General features: G+C 41.2%; 1 protein-coding gene across 2 annotated transcripts in view; it reads left to right on the top strand.

Moving 5' to 3' along the window:
- LOC109903543 (ras/Rap GTPase-activating protein SynGAP-like) overlaps positions 1-20,099 on the top strand; it is a 115,156-nt gene that overhangs the window by 20,698 nt on the left and 74,359 nt on the right. For both annotated transcript variants that reach the window (XM_020500317.2, XM_031788695.1), the window contains exons 2-3: positions 14,852-14,985; positions 18,064-18,181. In XM_020500317.2, the coding sequence (XP_020355906.2) occupies positions 14,852-14,985; positions 18,064-18,181 (252 nt within the window). The remainder of the gene's footprint in view (positions 1-14,851; positions 14,986-18,063; positions 18,182-20,099) is intronic.

The raw sequence follows: 20,099 nt of genomic DNA on the forward strand, positions 1-20,099 counted from the left end.
TTAACAACACTGTCATCTCAGATTTTCTAAATATGCGTTACAGCCAACGCTAGACAAGCATTTGTGTAAGTTTATCATGGCGTAATGCTATGCTAGCTCTGCTGGCAGCAGGCAACATTTTCACGAAAATAAGAAAAGCAACCAAATTAAATCATTTACCTTTGAAAAACTTCGGATGCTTTCACTCAGGAGACTCCCAGTTAGATAGCAAATGTTCCTTTTTCCCTAAAATATTATTTTTGTAGGTGAAATAGCTCCCGTTTGTTCATCATGCTTGGCTGAGAAATCGACCAGAAAATGCTACCACTACAACGCCAAACTTTTTTCAAAATTAACTCCATAATATTGACAGAAACACGGCAACGTTGTTTAGGTTCCATCCTCAAGGTGTTTTTAACATATCTATTCGATAATATATCCGTCGAGGCTATTGGTTTCTCATAAGAAGCGATTGGAAAAATGGCTACCTCAGTATTTTACGCAAGATTTTCTGCGGGAGACACCATGTAACCACTTACTATATATGGTCCCTTACGGCTATTCTTCAATGGAAATGCATAAAAAGACGTCACAATGCTGTAGACACCTTGGGGAATACATGGAAAACGTAAGCTCATTCGTAGCTCATTCACAGCCATATAAGGAGTCATTGGCATGAGGCGGTTTCAAAAAATGCGGCACATCCTGGTTGGATTTTTATCTGGGTTTCGCCTGTAACATCAGTTCTGTGGCACTCACAGACAATATCTTTGCAGTTTTGGAAACGTCAGAGTGTTTTCTTTCCAAAGCTGCAAATTCTATGCATATTCGAGCATCTTTTCGTAACAAAATATCTTGTTTAAAATGGGAACCTTTTTCATCCAAACATTTTAATAGCGCCCCCTAATGCATAACTGGTTTTAAGAACAAATTCTTATTTACAATGACGGCCTAGGAAGAGTGGGTTAACTGCCTTGTTCAGGGGCAGCTTGAAGATTCGACCTTTCGGTTACTGGCCCAACGCTCTAAATGGTCACAATTAAGTGGTCTGTGGTTCGGCTGCCCAATAAAACCATGATTCAAGTGGACTGTGGCGTGGCGTGTATTCATCGATGCCCAAGGGAAGCTAGACTTCCCCACAAAATGTACCCCCAAAAATCATTTATCTTTCAACTCTCTCCTTCAATTCGCAAGAAGCTGAGTGTATCTCACTGAAGAAAGCATCCGAGCGAGCAAATCTGTCTCTCTATCTGATTCTTTCTGGTCATAAATGCTCGCTGGCTTCCCATGCATTCAATGCTACGGATGGCAACAACGTCATACTCTTTGAGCCCTTGATTAAAAAAGTATAAAATAATAGCAAATCAGCATTGCGCTAAACTGAGTGAGCTCAACTGTGAATGGTCCTGACGCACCCAAAAAAGTGTCAAGGGAAGCCAGTTTTGGTTTGGTTTCACTCCTATCACAGACAAAATACATCAGCGATAGAAACAATTTGAATTGTTGCATCTTGTTGTGTTGTTGTCCTCTGGTGGCTAGCTAGCTAAAACATGCTCTTGAGCTGACCGGCAAAAGACAAGGATGTCATCAAGATAGACAAACACAAACCAGTTCAACATGTCACAGAGCTTGAAAACTATTACAGACTTGAAAGGGAAAGCCAGATGTGGGCTGCCCAATCATGCGAGCCTACCAGATGAGCTAAATGTCTTTTATGCTCGCTTCCAGGCAAACAACACTGAAGCATGCGCAAGAACACCAGCTGTTCTGGATGACTGTGTGAAAACGCTCTCGGTAGCCGATGTGAGCAAGACCTTTAAACAGGTCAACATTCACAAAGCCCCGGTGCCAGATGGATTACCAGGACGTGTACTCAAAGCATGGGCGGACCAACTGGCAACTGACATTTTCAACCTCTCCCTGACAGAGTCTGACACCTTGGGGAATACGTACAAAGCGTAAGCTGGTTGATAGCACATTCACAGCTCAATAGGGACTCATTGGAACGCAGCGCTTTCAAAATATGGGGCACTTCCGGATTGGATTTTTCTCAGGCTTTCACCTGCAACATCAGTTCTGTTATACTCACAGACAATATCTTTACAGTTTTGGAAACATTTGAGTGTTTTCTATCCAAAGCTGTCAATTATATGCATATTCTAGCATCTTGTCCTGACAAAATATCCCGTTTAAAACAGGAATGTTTTTTTTCCAAAAATGAAAATACTGCCCCTAGAGTCGCAACAGGTTTTAATGGGTACCGTACTGTGAGTGGCCCTGCCAATGGAGCGTCCAACCAAAGCTCTGGCGTCCATGGGAATGGAGATGGGTTGAGTAAAGATACCCAGCTGAGATACCAGGCTAGTGTCCATGAAGCTCTCATCAGCCCCAGAGTCAATGAGCACCTGGAGAGATTTAGACCAGTCACCTCACAGCAGGATAGTGTAAAGAGGAGTACCAGTAATAGGAGTTTGTAGACTCCCTGTATGACCCACCAGTGTACCCGTACCTACTGATGAGCCTGATCTTTTTACTGGACAGGTGGAAATGTAATGTCTTGTAGTACCACAATACAAGCAACTGTTGGAGCTCAGCCTGCGCAAACGTTCACTAGGAGACTATCTAGCCCTGCCCAGTTGCATGGGCTCAGGAGGAGATGAGCCGGCAGTCCCAGATGATCCTCGAAGGGGCCCGTGTGATTTCGAATTCTCTCGGGAATGCAGGCGTCGGAGATTTCCGAGATTCTTCGGAGGTGAGGGTGAAACAGTGGACGAGCGAGTGTGGCTGAGAACAGACCTCCTCTCCCTCCTGCGTTCCCGCAGGCATCCATCGATCCTTATTAACAAGGCTATGAGGGAGTGAAGGTCCCTGGGTATCTCCTGGGCTGCGAGTTCATCTCTGATTTCCTCAGATAATCCATGAAGGAAGGTGTCAGAGACTCCGGGTTCCAGGCACTCTCGGCAGGCCAGCGTGCTAAAGTCTACCACGTAGTCTGCCACACTGTGGGAGTCTTGACGCATACGAAGTAGCTTCCAAGCCGCCTCTCTCCCAGACACAGGGGAATCGAACACCTTCATTACCTCCACCACGAAATCCTCCAGACTAAGGCAAACGGTGGATTGTTGATCCCACACCGCTGTAGCCTCAAGTGAGCGCCCTTCCAGACATAAGCGTAATAAAATATGCTATCTTTGACCAATCCGAAGGGAACGAAGAGGGCTTTAGCTCAAAGATGAGGGCGCACTGGGAGAGAAACACTCGGCAAGTTCCAGAATCTCCAGCATAGCGTTCCGGAGGCGGTAAGAAGAGTTCTCAGGGAGCCAGGATAGGCTGGAGAGAAGCATCACTAGTAGCAAGATTACTGAGCGCCCGGTAGGTTTCCGTTGTGGCTTGCTCCAGTAATGAGATGAACATATGGTCATGGCGTTCCTCCAAGGTATGGAGTCCCTCCAGAAGGTTCTAAAGTAGCTCCTCATGTCTTCCAATGGTGGCTCCTTGCAGCGTTGTGGAGCTGGTGTGAGTCTGCTGGGTCAGTCATGGTTGGTACTTTCACGACTCAGGATATGACCCAGATGCAGACACAGGAGGCAGATAGTACAGTTCTGAGATAATTTATTATAACACAGGGTCAGGCAAAGGACAGGTCGAGGACAGGCAAAGGTTCGTAATCAGATCAGAGTCAGGCAGGTACAGACGCCAGGCAGGGTCAGGGTCAGGGCAGGCAGAATGGTCAGAACCGGGAAAACTAGAAAACAAAACCTTGAGAAACGGGAAAACACACAGGTAAGACCTGACAAGACAAACTGACAACAGACAAAGAGAAAACACAGGTATAAATACACAAGGGATAATGGGGAAAAATAGGAGACACCAGGTGGGGGGTGGAGACAAGCACAAGACAGGTGAAACAGATCAGGGCGTGGCAAACATGAAAGAGAGGAGGAAGGCATTGGTATTTCTCTACAAGTAGGGTGAGTCAACATGTTTTTCTACTTTGCACAAACACACACACACACACACACAAATCAGAACCATGGACAGCCACATCATATTTAGCCTAAATTGTTTTTGGTATCTTTTAGTTTTCACTGTTTTAGTCTTAGCAGAGGTGATTTGATGATGTTGAAATGTTGAAGTTGAAATGGTGTTGGAATAGTGGCTGCAGCTCCTGTTTTCTTTCTGACTTGCAGTAAGTCTCCGTAGTTCTAAATTGTTAAGTAGTCCAAAAATGTCAGAAACATTAAATCGTTCTGTTGGTCATGTAACAGTTTTTTACATGCAATATCTTTGTGGACTTCACCGGACAGAGGTCGCTCTTCGGTATTGTGATGAAACAAAGGTGTGGTTAAATGTCTTATTGTCTCGGCCTTAGGCCTTTATATCAAGGTCGCAAGGCCTATAACAGGTTATAAAGCAAACAACACATATGTTGTAATATGGCTTTTATTTCAGTCGTGAAGAGAGCACGACAAAACCTATTCCACCTCAGGAGACTGAAAAGATTTGGCAATGGTCCTCAGATCCTCAAAAGGTTCTACAGCTGCACCATCGAGAGCAACCTGATGGGTTACATCACTGCCTGGTATGGCAACTGCTTGGCCTCCGACCGTAAGGCACTACAGAGGGTAGTGCGTATGGCCCAGTACATCACTGGGGCCAAGCTTTCTGCCATCTAGGACCTAAAAATTGTCAAAGACCCCAGCCACCTCAGTCATAGACTGATCTCTCTGCTACTGCACGGTAAGCGGTACCGGAGCGCCAAGTCTAGGTCCAAGAGGCTTCTAAACAGCTTCTACCCTCAAGCCATAAGACTCCTGAACATCTAATCAAATGGCTACCTAGATTATCTACATTGCCCCCATCTTTTATGCGCTGCTACTCTCTGTTATTATCTATGCATAGTCACTTTAATAACTCTACCTACGTGTACATATTACCTCAATTACCTCGACTAACCAGTGCCCCTGTATATTGCCTCGCTATTGATATTTTACTGCTGCTCTTTAATTATTTGTTACTTTTTTTTTGTATTTTTGTTTGTATTTTTAACTGCATTGTTAGTTAAAGTGCTTGTAAGTAAAGCATTTCACTGTTGTATTCCACGCATTTGACAAATACAATTTGATTTGATTTGTAGCCTTGGTCGGTTGATCTGTTTAAGATTGAACATGAAGACTTTTTTGGCACAAATTTCCATTGATGACTGTAAAGGAGGACTTCTACATCATACCCAATTAGCGTTAGTAGTGGATTTGACCATGGTCGTGATTTGAATGAGATAAATTATTCTCAGGTGTGGGTGTGAGTCTGTGAGAGCAGTGTGAACAGTGCTGTGGTGCTGAAACAGTTCAAACTCCCTACTCCCTGGGCAGCACTTAAGGACATCACTGTGGTGCTGAAATGGTTTGAATTCCGTAGACACTGGGCAGCACTTAAGGACATCACTTTCCCGGTCACTGAATACAGTGTAACCCATTCTGCTACTTTACAATAGTCTCTTTCTTAATTTATCCTTAAAGTAATCGATATATTATGACTGAATAGATGAGAGTTTAGCAATGGAACCCTTGCTTACACGTATACAACTGTATTAGATCAGTGATTACTTAAAGCAGTTTTTCTCACTTAAAAAAGGTTGTCTATGGCCTGGTTTTAATTTCCTATCTTTGCTTTCTCAATCCATTCCTGTGGGAACCTCACGGTGTGTACATTTTTATTTTACCTTTAGTTGAATCAGGTATGTTAAGTGCTGCGGTATAATGAAATTGTGCACGCCCTTGTATTGAATTAATTGAGAAACACAGGCTTAAAGGAAAGGTAGAGTGAAGGATGCACTGTAAACTTGTTCAATTCAGGTCATACTGGCTCAGGCAGCATTCTCATTGCTGTGGGAGACAGTGAAATACAGGGAGAGAAGAGGAGGAAATGGAAGGGACAGATGGGTAAAGAGAGAGGGGGAGGGGTGAGCCATAAGGTGAAAATATGATTGTCACTATGAAGCAGACCAATGTTTCCTGTGTGTAGTGGTCAAGGTTATCAAAAGCACACACAAAACTACAGTGGTGGAATATCTACTTCCTACTTTTTGGATCTGGAAGGCCTCATACATAGTGCATGTGAAATTGTACATTTAAAGACTATAGAGGACAAGAATGGGAGGAGACTAGTCACTATTTCTCGTGTGTCAGGGTTACCATGGAGAAAAAGTGTGGGCTTCTCTTAAAAAATAGTGCCTTCCTTTCCTTCATTTCCTACCCCTACTATATCTCTCTTCCACCTTTTCCACTGCATTGTCAATGATTCACAAACCTCCATTTCCCCTTTAGGTAGCTAGTTCTATCAGATGTTCTCTTCTCATGTGGAACGCTAGTCCTATCCTCCTAACCCATTTTCCTCTTTCCATTTTTCTTTCCATTCTGCTTGGAATCTCTCGCTCTATCCTTTGCAGATCATCTGTCCCTCCAGCAGTCCCTTACGGTCTATTCTTTACTCAGTTGCCATGGCAATGAGCTGGGGGCGTTTGTGTGTGAGTTAGAGAGAGTGAGGGAGTGGGTGTTGCGGAAGTGACATCGATAGAGCTGAATTTTTGCTTCCTGTGCACTCTCTCTCTATTTCTGGAGGTGCAACTTTAACAGTGCACAAAATATAACACACAGTCAAATTGTATACAGTATTGCATTCTCGTTGAACTGGGAATGTAAATCACCTTCCTCCAAGTAGGAGGCTAATAATTGTGTTGCTTGGCTGTCCTCCCAGCACAATGAATGCATGGGCAAATTATAGAAATGGTTCTCTATTCTATTTTTATCATTGTCATTCAACCAACGGAGAATTAAAACTAAAATGAAATGTCACATACCTTTCCATAAAAAATCATTAGGTTTGCTATATTGCCAAGTACAATATGCAGGAGTATGTCTGTTTTATTAATGTTATATTAATGTTAATGTTAGTTTCTTTGTGCATCCCTGTCTCCTAGATTTGGGCATAAACCCATGTGATATGTCGCGAGCATCACACTGCTCAGGTGCATACAGGCCTATTGGTTAACATTAAAGGTGCACTATTTAGCCTTTTTACAAATTGGTATGTGAAGAATACTGCTTTTCAACTTATTATATGCACTGAACAAAAAAATAAACGCATCATGCAACAATGGCTGTGCAAAGCTGCTGGTTATTGGTGGGAACTGTAACATGCTGTTGTACACGTTGATCCAGAGCATCCCAAACATGCTCAATGGGTGACATGTCTGGTGAGTATGCAGGCCATGGAAGAACTGGGACATTTTCAGCTTCCAGGAATTGCGACATGGAGCAATGCATTAATATGCTGAAACATGAGGTTATGGTGCCAGATGAATGTCATAACAATGGGCCTCAGGATCTCGTTAAGGTATCTCTGTGCATTCAAATTGCCATTGATAAAACGCAATTATGTTCATTGTCTGTAACTTATGCCTTCCCATACCATAACCCCACTGCCACCATAGGGCACTCTGTTCACAATGTTGACATCAACAAACCGCTTTCCCACACAACACCATACACACTGTCTGCCATCTGCCGGGCACTGTTGAAACCGGGATTCATCCATGAAGAGCACACTTCTCCAGCGTGCCAGTGGCCATCGAAAGTGATTATTTTCCCCCTGAAGTCAGTTACGATGCCAAACTGCAGTCATGTCAAGACCCTGGTGAGGACGTTGAGCACGCAGATGAGCTTCCCTGAGACGGTTTCTGACAGTTTGTGCAGAAATTATTTTGTTGTGCAAGTCCAGTTTCATCAGCTGTCTGGGTGGCTGGTCTCCGACAATCTCGTCGGTGAAGAAGCTGGATGTTGAGGTCCTTGGCTGGCGGGGTTTCACGTGGTCTGCAGCCTCAAATTCTTTAAAATGATGTTGGAGGGGGCTTTTGGTAAAGAAATGAACATTCATTCAAATCTCTGGCAAAAGCTCTGGTGGACATTCCTGCAGTCAGTATGCCAATTGCACGCTCCCTCAAAACACAATTTGTGGCAATGTGTTGTGTGACAAAGCTGCGCATTTTAGAGTGTCCTTTTATAGTCCCCATCACAAGGTGCACCTGTGTAATGATCATGCTGTTTAATCAGCTTATTGATATGCCACACCTGTCAGGTGGATGGTTTATCTTGGCTAGGGAGAAATGCTCACTAACAGGGATGTAAACAAATCTGTGCACAAAATTTTATAGAAATTGTTATTTTACTATGCAAGTCAGTTAAGAACAAATTCTTATTTTCAATGACAGCCTAGGAACAGTGAGTTAACTGCCTTGCTCAGGGGCAGACCAACAGATTTGTACCTTGTCAGCTTGGGGATTTGAACTTGCAACCTTTCGGTTACTAGTCCAACGCTCTAACCACTAGGCTATGCTGCACTGTTTGTGCATATGGAACATTTCTGGGATCTTTTATTTCAGCTCATGAAACTTTACATGTTGCGTTTATATTTTTGTTCCAAATATTTAAGCAATAAGGAATGAAGGGGTATGGGTATGGCCAATATACCAGGGCTAAGGGCTGTTCTTATGCACGACTTAACTCTAAGTGCTGGATACAGTTCTTGTAGCAATATACCACAAACACACAAGGTGCCTTATTGCTATTATAAACTGGTTATCGGCGTAATTAGAGCAGTAAAAACAATTGTCACATCAGTGGTATATGGTCTGATACAGCGCATTCGGAAAGTATTCAGACCCCTTGACTTTCTCCACATTTTGTTACTTTAAAGCCTTACTCTAAAATGGATTAAACTAAAATATTTTTGGCAGTGATTACAGCCTCAAGTGTTCTTGGGCATGACGCTACAAGCTTGGCTGTATTTGGGGAGTTTCTCCCATTCATTCAAAGATGTTTGATCAGGTTCATGTCCGGACTCTGGCTGGTCCACTCAAGGACATTCAGAGACTTGTCCTGAAGCCACTCCTGCGTTGTCTTGGCTGTGTGCTTACCGTGGTTCCTCAATTAAAAGTTACGAGCTTATACTGCGACTGTTTGTGGTAGATGGTGGCAATCAGTCATTGCACCACACTATCACAAGGGGGAGTTAGAACGCTGATCCATCAGGATTCTGAACTTAAATGTCCTGCATCAGGCAACAACAACAAAAACTGTTGGTGGTCCTGGAGATGAGAGAACTTGGGTAAATACAATGGGGGAATTTCACTTGACATGTGGACTGATGATTTTCCCAAAAATAGGCACAGTGGGCTTTTGGTTTCTCTCCCTCAATCATTCTAAATAACAAACTGACTTTATTTTCAAATGAGTAAGAATGTCTCAACCCATGTTCAAGAATGGGCATTTTTCCTTTATTCAGATTAAAATCATTCACTTTTGGTTATTTGAAACGAAATCATCTCCAAAATATTGTTTTTTTTAAAACAAAGCTATTATTATTATTAACCCTGCGTATTAATTATATAACTAGGCTACCTGCCGCCCCTTAGATATTCTGACAGATCAGATTTGCTCTAATGAAAAATGCCCCTTAGATAGTAATTTAGAATCCTCCAATCCTCTAAATGTAATTATTGGTGAAAAGTCATGCGGCATTGGCGGAGATGAAGAGGACGAGGAACGAGATGGAGTCACAATCCATGCCAGGCAAACATGCAGATGATTATTTTAGAAAACTAAAGGTATTTTGGTTTCAGTGCATTTTCTTTTAAAAACATGTTTATAGCCTATCAATGTGTAGGCATACTGTGTAATAAAATCAATAATTGTGTACTAAAAACGTGAATGTGTTTTTGCAGAGCTTACAACCATGCCGACAACCATCCGTGGAGATCAGTGGACAAAGGGCTGGACAACAGGCCACACCGAAAAAAAATGCATTGTTCCACAGAATACCAACTGGGATGAATCTCGAGACAAATGAGGCTTCATTAATAAAATAATGATTAATATACTCTCGCCAGCTTTGATCCATGCCTGCGCCTGCAGGGCCCAAAGGTCTTTGTTTGTCAGATGAATCATTGGGTCGAAACTACAGAACAGTAATAAACAAGAAAATTAACACCTGGTTAATGTTCTGAAGAAAAAAATTATATATATATATTGGTCATATTGCTTATGGCTCCCGAGTGGCGCAGCGGTCTAAGGCACTACATCTCAGTGCAAGGCATCACTACAGTCCCTGGTTTGAATCCAGGCTGTATCACATTTGGCTGTGATGGGGATCCCCCCAACAAGCAATAGTCTACCCACGTCTGGTCAACTATTTCAGCACTGTTTCGCGCTGCTCTGAGACAAGCAAGACTTCTTAATTAATAAACATATACATTTTTTTACATTTTTTTTATTAAACCTGCATTATAATTGTATAAAAGACCCGTAGATATTCATTTAGAATCCTCTACATTTAATTAGATCTCCTACTGTACAAGGACATTTTATGGATCTGCCAGTATTTTCATTTAGAGATTCCGGTAAAGAAATGTGTGTGTAGAGAGGTAACATTCTTCACCAGTTCTCTTACCATTTTGTTCAATTGTGTGATTAGACTACCAGTTGGTGTAACTGTAATGTTCATTCTCACAATATTAAAAATGTTCAAATACATTCATGAATTAAATCGCTTTAGCCGCCATGTTGCGGTTCATCTGATGAAGGATTGACTCAATCTATAAGCCCTGGAAAATATTAAAATGGGCAACAAGATACACTACAAGAAAGGGAACACATATATAACCGTAGAAAATGGTTGTAGGTAGGAGGGCCATCTAACAAGTGCAGATCAGAGGGCCATCAAGCGAAACAAACCAATGAAGCATGGGTAAACAGTAAACTCTCTGAGAACTGGGTAGGGTAGGGGGCCCACTCCTTCCGCTTCTCCCTTCCCTTGGCGCGAGGTTCTGGCCCGGGAGGGTCGGGAAGGTGACTTCGGCTCTCACCCAAGCTCGGATCCCCGCATCTCCATGTCGCCTGGGGTGCGCCCCATTTCCCCATTAGGCACGGCCGCATGGTGCACCCCCTTTCCCCGTTAGGCACGGCCGCATGGCGCACCCCCAAAATCAAGGTGCACATGGGCCTATTTATATAATGAATATGAATTCAGAGGGCAGAAATGATTAAAATTAAAGCATGAGACCTCTCACTAAAGGCATGATACAAAAGTTATACGCATGGAATATCATGGATCACCTCCTATAACCCTTCTCAGAGTTTTAAGAATTGTGTGTGTGTTAAATTATTTGTGACATTGTGGCATTTAAAGCATGTTGAAGCAATAGCCTACCCACATGTGGTCAACTATTTCAACACCGTTTCGGGCTGCTCTTAGACAAGCATGTGGACTGGTCTTGATAAATCAATTAGATTTTTATTTTCACTGAAAATCCGTTTGGGTATTGGTTAAACTACAATTAGGGTGTGGGAAGGTTTGGATTATTTTGCTCTTAGTACTGTAGCCTACTCCCGACCGGTCATGTTGTACAGCGTCATATTTTCCTAACGGAAACCCAGAGGGTTTAGTTTTTCTTGTAATAGAAACACTATAATATTAATCAAATTAATTAATCTAAATTTCTTCAAATCATTCCCATATACTATGTTCTTACAAAAAAAGGTTTTAAATTCTCTAGTACAGCCAATATTAAAGACTGTCAAATGCTTCTCAAAGCACCAGCTAGCAATAATGGCAACAATGGCTGACACTAAAATAACATGCCTTAGAATTCTGCGGCAGTGTGCTGCTGTATGACACAACTTTTACAGGAATAACCACTGTAGGGTCATTGTCCTGTTGGAAGGTGAACCTTTGACCCAGTCTGAGGTCCTGAGCGCTCTGGAGCAGGTTTTCATCAAGGATCTCTCAGTACTTTACTCTGTTCATCCATCCCTCGATCCTGACTAGTCTCCCAGTCCCTGCCGCTGAAAAACATCCCCACGGCATGATGCTGCCACCACCACGCTTCACCATAGGGGTGGTGCCAGGTTTCCTCCAGACGTGAGGCTTGGCATTCAGGCCAAAAAATTCAATCTTGGTTTCATCAGACCAGATAATCTTGTTTCTCATGGTCTTTTGGGTGCCTTTTCACAAACTCCAAGTGGGCTGTCATGTGCCTTTTACTAAGGAGTGGCTTCCGTCTGGCCACTCTGCCATAAAGGCCTGATTGGTGGAGTGCTGCAGAGATGGTTGTCCTTCTGGAAAGTTCTCACATCTGCTGTACACAGAGGAACTCTGGATCTCTGTCAGAGTGACCATCGGGTTCTTGGTCACCTCCCTGACCAAGGCCCTTCTCCGCCGATTGCTCAGTTTGACTGAGCGGCCAGCTCTAGGAAGAGTCTTCCACTTAAGAATGATGGAGGCCATTGTGTTCTTGGGGACCTTCAATGCTGCATAAATGTTTTGGTACCCTTGCCCAGATCTGTCCCTCAACACAATCCTCCCTCGGAGCTCTACGGGCAATTCCTTCGACCTCATGACTTGGTTTTTGCTCTGACATGCATTGTGAACTGTGGGATCTTATATAGACAGGTGTGTGCCTTTCCAAATCATGTCCAATCAATGTAATTTACTACAGGTGGACTCAAATCAAGTTGTAGCGACATCTCAGGGATGATAAATGGAAACAGGATGCACCTGAGCTCAATTTCGAGTCAGTTAGCAAAGGGTCTGAATACTTACAGTGCCTTGCGAAAGTATTCGGCCCCATTTCAGGCTTCAAACATAAAGAAATAAAACTGTATTTTTTTGTGAAGAATCAACAACAAGTGGGACACAATCATGAAGTGGAACGACATTTATTGGATATTTCAAACTTTTTTAACAAATCAAAAACTGATTTGGGCGTGCAAAATTATTCAGCCCCCTTAAGTTAATACTTTGTAGCGCCACCTTTTGCTGCGATTACAGCTGTAAGTCGTTTGGGGTATGTCTCTATCAGTTTTGCACATCGAGAGACTGACATTTTTTCCCATTCCTCCTTGCAAAACAGCTTGAGCTCAGTGAGGGTGGATGGAGAGCATTTGTGAACAGCAGTTTTCAGTTCTTTCCACAGATTCTCGATTGGATTCAGGTCTGGACTTTGACTTGGCCATTCTAACACCTGGATATGTTTATTTTTGAACCATTCCATTGTAGATTTTGCTTTATGTTTTGGATCATTGTCTTGTTGGAAGACAAATCTCCGTCCCAGTCTCAGGTCTTTTGCAGACTCCATCAGGTTTTCTTCCAGAATGGTCCTGTATTTGGCTCCATCCATCTTCCCATCAATTTTAACCATCTTCCCTGTCCCTGCTGAAGAAAAGCAGGCCCAAACCATGATGCTGCCACCACCATGTTTGACAGTGGGTATGGTGTGTTCAGGGTGATGAGCTGTGTTGCTTTTACGCCAAACATAACATTTTGCATTGTTGCCAAAAAGTTCAATTTTGGTTTCATCTGACCAGAGCACCTTCTTCCACATGGTGGTTTGGTGTGTCTCCCAGGTGGCTTGTGGCAAACTTTAAACAACACTTTTTATGGATATCTTTAAGAAATGGCTTTCTTCTTGCCACTCTTCCATAAAGGCCAGATTTGTGCTATATACGACTGATTGTTGTCCTATGGACAGAGTCTCCCACCTCAGCTGTAGATCTCTGCAGTTCATCCAGAGTGATCATGGGCCTCTTGGCTGCATCTCTGATCAGTCTTCTCCTTGTATGAGCTGAACGTTTAGAGGGACGGCCAGGTCTTGGTAGATTTGCAGTGGTCTGATACTCCTTCCATTTCAATATTATCGCTTGCACAGTTCTCCTTGGGATGTTTAAAGCTTGGGAAATCTCTTTGTATCCAAATCCGGCTTTAAACTTCTTCACAACAGTATCTCGGACCTGCCTGGTGTGTTCCTTGTTCTTCATGATGCTCTCTGCACTTTTAACGGACCTCTGAGACTATCACAGTGCAGGTGCATTTATACGGAGACTTGATTACACACAGGTGGATTGTATTTATCATCATTAGTCATTTAGGTCAACATTGGATCATTCAGAGATCCTCACTGAACTTCTGGAGAGAGTTGCTGCACTGAAAGTAAAGGGGCTGAATAATTTTGCACGCCCAATTTTTCAGTTTTTGATTTGTTAAAAAAGTTTGAAATATCCAATAAATGTCGTTCCACTTCATGATTGTGTCCCACTTGTTGTTGATTCTTCACAAAAAAATACAGTTTTATATCTTTATGTTTGAAGCCTGAAATGTGACAAAAGTTCAAGGGGGCCGAATACTTTCGCAAGGCACTGTATGTAAATAAGATATATATATATTACTTTTTTTTAAATTAAATTTTACTGGCAAAAAATGAAAAATAAGGTTTTGCTTTGTTATTATGTGGTATTGTGTGTAGATTGATGAGTAAAAGTATTTAATCAATTAAGAATTAGGCTGTAATGTAACAAAATGTGGAAAAAGGGAAGGGGTCTGAATACTTTCTGAATGCACTGTATACCACAGCCTTCAGCCAATCAGCATTCATGGCTCGAACCACCCAGTTTATAATCAATTAAATACTTTTGGTGAGCCTTGTCCAATCCAGAACAGCCCATTGGTTCAGGAGCCAGTTTCTGTATCGTGAGGCAGCACATAGATATAGCATAGAGGTCTCTCTCTTCCTTTGTCAAAAGACACCACTGTCTTTCTATCTCATGGAAGTTTCTGAATTGAGGATAGGTCTATTTTATTTTCAGGACAATCCGTAACCCTGATTGCCAACTCTATTTACGGCAAACTCTGCTGCTACCTCCTGGAGAAAATAATTGTTTTGTTTTTCTGCCACTGCCACTCTACCACTGTTAATTGTGCTATTGATCCCAGTTTTTGTTAAAATGTTTCAATTAACAAATTCCTCTTATCTCATTCTTAGATGGAATTTGTGCCTCCCCCTTGTCCTCGCGGCCCCAGACCCCTTCCAATGGCCTGGCTTATGATCCCCCGGGTTGGAACCCATGTCGCTCGATGAGAACTGGGAGTCAGCGCTACATGTTTGACCAGGAGGAGGTAGGATGAATACCTCCATCTTGTTCACAAGAGACAAGCACATGCAGGACATGGAACACAACCACAGTCCTGCTGATTTTCATTTCTCCCAAGCTCTTAATTGGTCAGTGAATCTATTTGATTGACTAGACTAGAGAGTCCACATTGAGCTCTGAAGAATTTACCTATATGGGTATGGTGCACCTAACCCCTGTTTGGATCGAAGTGTTGTCCCTAACCATTAAAGGTACTGTTGTTTTATATAGATCATTTGAGTATCCAGACTAGGTCCTACTTTATTCTGTTACCTATTAAAGGTGATGTGTTTAAACCTTATAACGCTACTAGAGAGAGTCCATACACCAGACTACCTAGGACTTTTTCAGTCTAGGATTGAGGGACAGGGGTGAGAAACAAGGTATCAAATCAGATCTTTTCACATCAGAGCTCATTTAGAGCTGATCTGATTGATCAAAAGACCAATCAGTGAAACAAATATCAGAATTGGGCTGCCTGGGTAAATGCAGCCATAGAGATCCACATCAGATCCCTAGCTCTGTTTAATTATTCAATTATATTTCTATTAAATTCTATACGTTTCCATTAGGTCCAAGTGGGGGTTATTGAATTATTTAGTTAATAAGCGGTGTCTCATCAAGTGGTTATGAACATATTTAAGGAATTGTTGTTGTGAAGAACAGCAAGCATGTTATTGTGTTATACAATTTTTAAAATGTGTTTTTGTATTATCTTTCCCCCCATTTGAATACTCCTATTTTACAGCTCATACATATACAGACTGATGAAATTAATACAAGCTAAAGTATTGATGATGTATGCAATATATCAGTGTTTTATTAGTTCCGATTAGGACAGTGGAAGTGGACAAATTTGTCGATTAAAGTAATTAATCAAAAAAGTTACTAATTGAAAAAAGAAATACATTTCCGCTCTGGGCAGATGCAGCTTAATAATACAACAAGGGGCAGTCCACATGTGAGAGCTGATGTCCCAAAACTAGCCACTGGAGGGAGACATTCAACAATACAATGAGGTATTGTACTGTTTAAAGTACAGTAGTACCCCCCCCCCCCAGTCCTCCAAAGAGTGTCCGGGAGACACTTTTTTGTTGTTGTAAATGTAAACTTATATGATCGTAATCATTGTTTTAGGGTTAGGGTTTACTATGAAAATGAGAGGAATCCCTCTTACCTTTTCCTTTAGTGTGGATGGGATGGGGGATGAAATTAATCTATTGATCTGAGTACATAGCACAAACATTGATTATAGTTCATTATTATTTATAGTCATACAAAACATCCCCAATATGTTTTAGTCACTGCACGTACTGGGGTAGTGCATTTGAAAAATCTGTGCAATACTATACCAGTGAATAAAGGTAAAAAGCTATTTAGCTTAGATTCAACTTAATAGATCTTATAAGTCAATTGGGATGAAAATTTGTCATTGCTAACGTTACCATTGCTACACTTTTTTTGTGTTGTTTTCTGCTACTTATTATGACACAGTATTACAATGCCAATGTCACTGGTGGCTCACGTCACCTGTCTGGGGAAATACCTGTGAGAGAAGGTATTTCAGACCACTCGCTTGTCCTTTCACTGTCCCTTAGCCAAGGTCTCTTTGCCCCAGCTAACAGCAGAACCCACTAAACATAATGTACAGTAGCTCTTCAAGTTCATTGAGGTTGTGCTGAACCATCTACTTTTCTCTCTGTGGTATTTCATGATGTCAAACAACTATGTATAGTAAAATGATCTCCATGCAATATGTCGGATGTAATATATGAACTCAATGCAATATCTGGGAAAATTTCACAATTTCAGAGTTACAGGATCAACAAAGCTACTAGTGTTTATAGAGAGGATAGGGGACATAAGAACGGCTCACAAATGAAATATGACATTTAATACAATATGTGCTGCATGGTTTTGAAGGTCGCAGTAAATTACAGTATATGATAAATCAATATTTTCAGATACAAGGTCAGTAGTACTGATATTAAAGGGATATTTGTATCTCTGAAGTGTACATAGTTGCTAAAGAGATTTGAGTTGCCTCCGCTGTCACGATTTCATAATGAAATTGACACAAGACTGATGGTTAGTAATACAATGAATGGAAATGGAAATCTGTTCAATGGTCATTTACATGGTCATTTAAATGAATGGATATTTATTTACAGATTGATTCCTAAGGAATATTACTTATAAATGCATCATGAGCTTAGCACAACCTTCTTTCTATATAATAACCCACATAAGGTATACAATGACATATGGTTATATTGTTTAAAAGCAACAAAAACGTGTACATTTTCTAAATGTGTTAAACGATCATGTGGATGTCACAGACTTTCAAGAGTTTGTGCTGTCTATGAATTTGAGAAGGGTTACATTTCCCTCTACCAATCCTAAAGGCAGGCTGTATACCGATACACATGGCAGTTTGTTTTATTAAATACCTGAATGTAGCTTTAACCCCAACATTCTATTCACTTTAACTATTTGTGTCACACAGAGACAAAGTGCTTCTGGGTAAGGCTTTGCGTGTTCAAAAGGAACTTGACCTTTCACATTGGGAATGTGTTGTTCTAGCCTTTAAGTGTGGGTGGAAAATGCCCTTGGTTCTTGAGACAGTCAACTCTCAAAGGTTTAAATTTCAGAAGGGGAGGTTTTCAGCTTTGAGCTTTTTTATGTTAAATGCTGTATATATATATTAAGTCATATGAAGGTAACTGAACATTTTACACCATGAAATGGACATAAATAAAATTATAAAAACATGTAGCAGTGTTACACAACTAACTTTTTCTTATACAGTATATGCTCTGGTTTGATATGATCATTTAGCGTAAATGAAATTATCCATTTAACATAAATGAAATGATTTAAGATTCTGTACAATCACTTTTTTAGGAGGACAACAGCTAAAGAAGTGAGACTTTAGTGCCCAACACCAGTGATTTCTACATTATGTGGGGAAGGTGCTAGTAGGAGGGATGAACGGGCGTGGAGTGACCGAGGTACAATCTGAACAATTTACTTTGACCTCTCTGACCCTCTGTTCCGACCATAGGTTCACCCTTTACTAATGCGTGAGCGTCGCTCAGGGTCTCAGCGCAGTGAGCGCACCAAGCTGCTCCGAAGGACAGTCAGTGTGCCGGTGGAGGGGAGACATCAACACCCTGAGATAGGTATGTAGAACATATATCCCGAAAAGATTTGTACTGGATTACAAAGTCAAAAGTATATAAATACATTGCAGTTATATAGCACCAATTAAAATACATTGTTTTTCTGGGTATCTGCAAGCTCTCGTTAAGTACATGCATGCTGGCAGTTCCCAATCCATTGTATTTGTTAGGAGTCGATTTAAATACACCACTATGAAAGCATACTGTTGGTTACCATTCGGCTTTGCATTCCTTCTCTGTGCCTTTTTATGTGTCAATCAAATCAAATTATATATCATAAACCATCAATAGCTCACATTCATACCTTAAATAAATAAGAAGTGCCCACTTGCAGTTTGTAGTCTTTTGTTGTTGAAGTGATGCATTGACATGATGCACTACAGTATGTCAAACAACAATTTGACCGTATTGGTATGTCAGGTTCAAAATATTATAAAATGTTTCTTTATACTATTGTGCTGGAAGCATAGAATAGTTTAATTATTTAAATAGATTTGTAATCAAACTGCACCATGAAACAAGCTAAGCGTTCACTGATTGCTGGTTTAGAGAAAATCTCCTTTCCAATGGTCAGTGTTAGCATGTATGCCGTAATCAAATACAGAGATGAAGAAATGCGTATGGAAAACAATAATTTAATGAATTTCGGAATTAAATGCCTATAATTGTGCCTCTAAGAATAAATCTATTGGCTTTGTTTGATGCAATTGTTAATACTCTGTAGCCTGTACATTAGTTGGTGGGTCGTTCCACCAATTCGGTGCCTTTTGATAAATCGAATTAGCATAATCTAGAAGAAAAAGAAACGCACAACTATTTAGGCGAGGTGCTGGCTAACGGAGTAGAAAACTTGAAAATAAAAGAGAGCAGCACACTCTAAGAGCTCAGATGCAAAACATGTAATTACCAACGTTTCGACAGCCAAGCTGTCTTCATCAAGGTATAATCACAAACACTGCGGGATGACTCGTTTATATAGTGTCAAAAGACACAGGTGTCTGTAATCATGGCCAAGAGTGGCCTAATATCATTGGTTAATTATCAAATATTAAAATGGCATACAAAGAACAGCATACAAACAACAAATGGATAGCATACGATCATAAATTCATTTTCGACTACACAAGTTTACAAACAATTACAATGGCAAAGTCACAATAATCACAAGAATGGCTTCAGATCAAAGTCTACGTTGAGACCTAAGGGGGAGCAAGGGTCTTTAAGTTAAAGATCCAGGCAGCCTCTCGTTTTAACAATAAATTATCAAGGTCACCCCCTCTCCTGGGAGGGTGACATGCTCGAGGCCAAAATAACGCAGAGACGAAATCGAGTGGCCTGCCTCCAAGAAGTGGGCCGCAACTGGGTAAGTAAAGTTTTTACACCTAATGGTGCTACGATGCTCTGAGATACGTACTTTTAATTTGCGCTTTGTTTTACCCACATAATTTTTACCACAAGGACAAGTTATAAGATAAATAACTGCCTTAGTGGAGCACATAATTACACCTTTGATCGATTTCCCTGTTTGTGGGTGTTTGAAGGATCTACAATTATAAGTGCCATTGCATTGAGCACAGCCATTACATTTGTAATTTCCATCTAGTAGGGGCGCAAATAGACGTTGTTGAGGAATATCTTGGGGTGGTAAATCAGAGTGTACCAATTGGTCTCTGAGATTTCTGCCCAGCGAGAATACGTCCAAGGGAAGGTCCGAAAACACATTACCGAGACTATCATCGGATTTTAGAATGTGCCAATGTTTGTGAACAATTCCCTTAATTTGTTCAGAACACTTTGAATAGCGGGTAGTTAGAACACAATAAATAGTATTTTTGCGAGACTGACCTTGAAAAAGGTCATGTCTCGTTTTGTTTTGAATTTTCTCAATATTTCTGTCAAAATCTGATTGTTTTTTGCA

This window comes from Oncorhynchus kisutch, linkage group LG14 (assembly GCF_002021735.2).
Source record: "Oncorhynchus kisutch isolate 150728-3 linkage group LG14, Okis_V2, whole genome shotgun sequence".
NCBI lineage: Eukaryota > Metazoa > Chordata > Actinopteri > Salmoniformes > Salmonidae > Oncorhynchus > Oncorhynchus kisutch.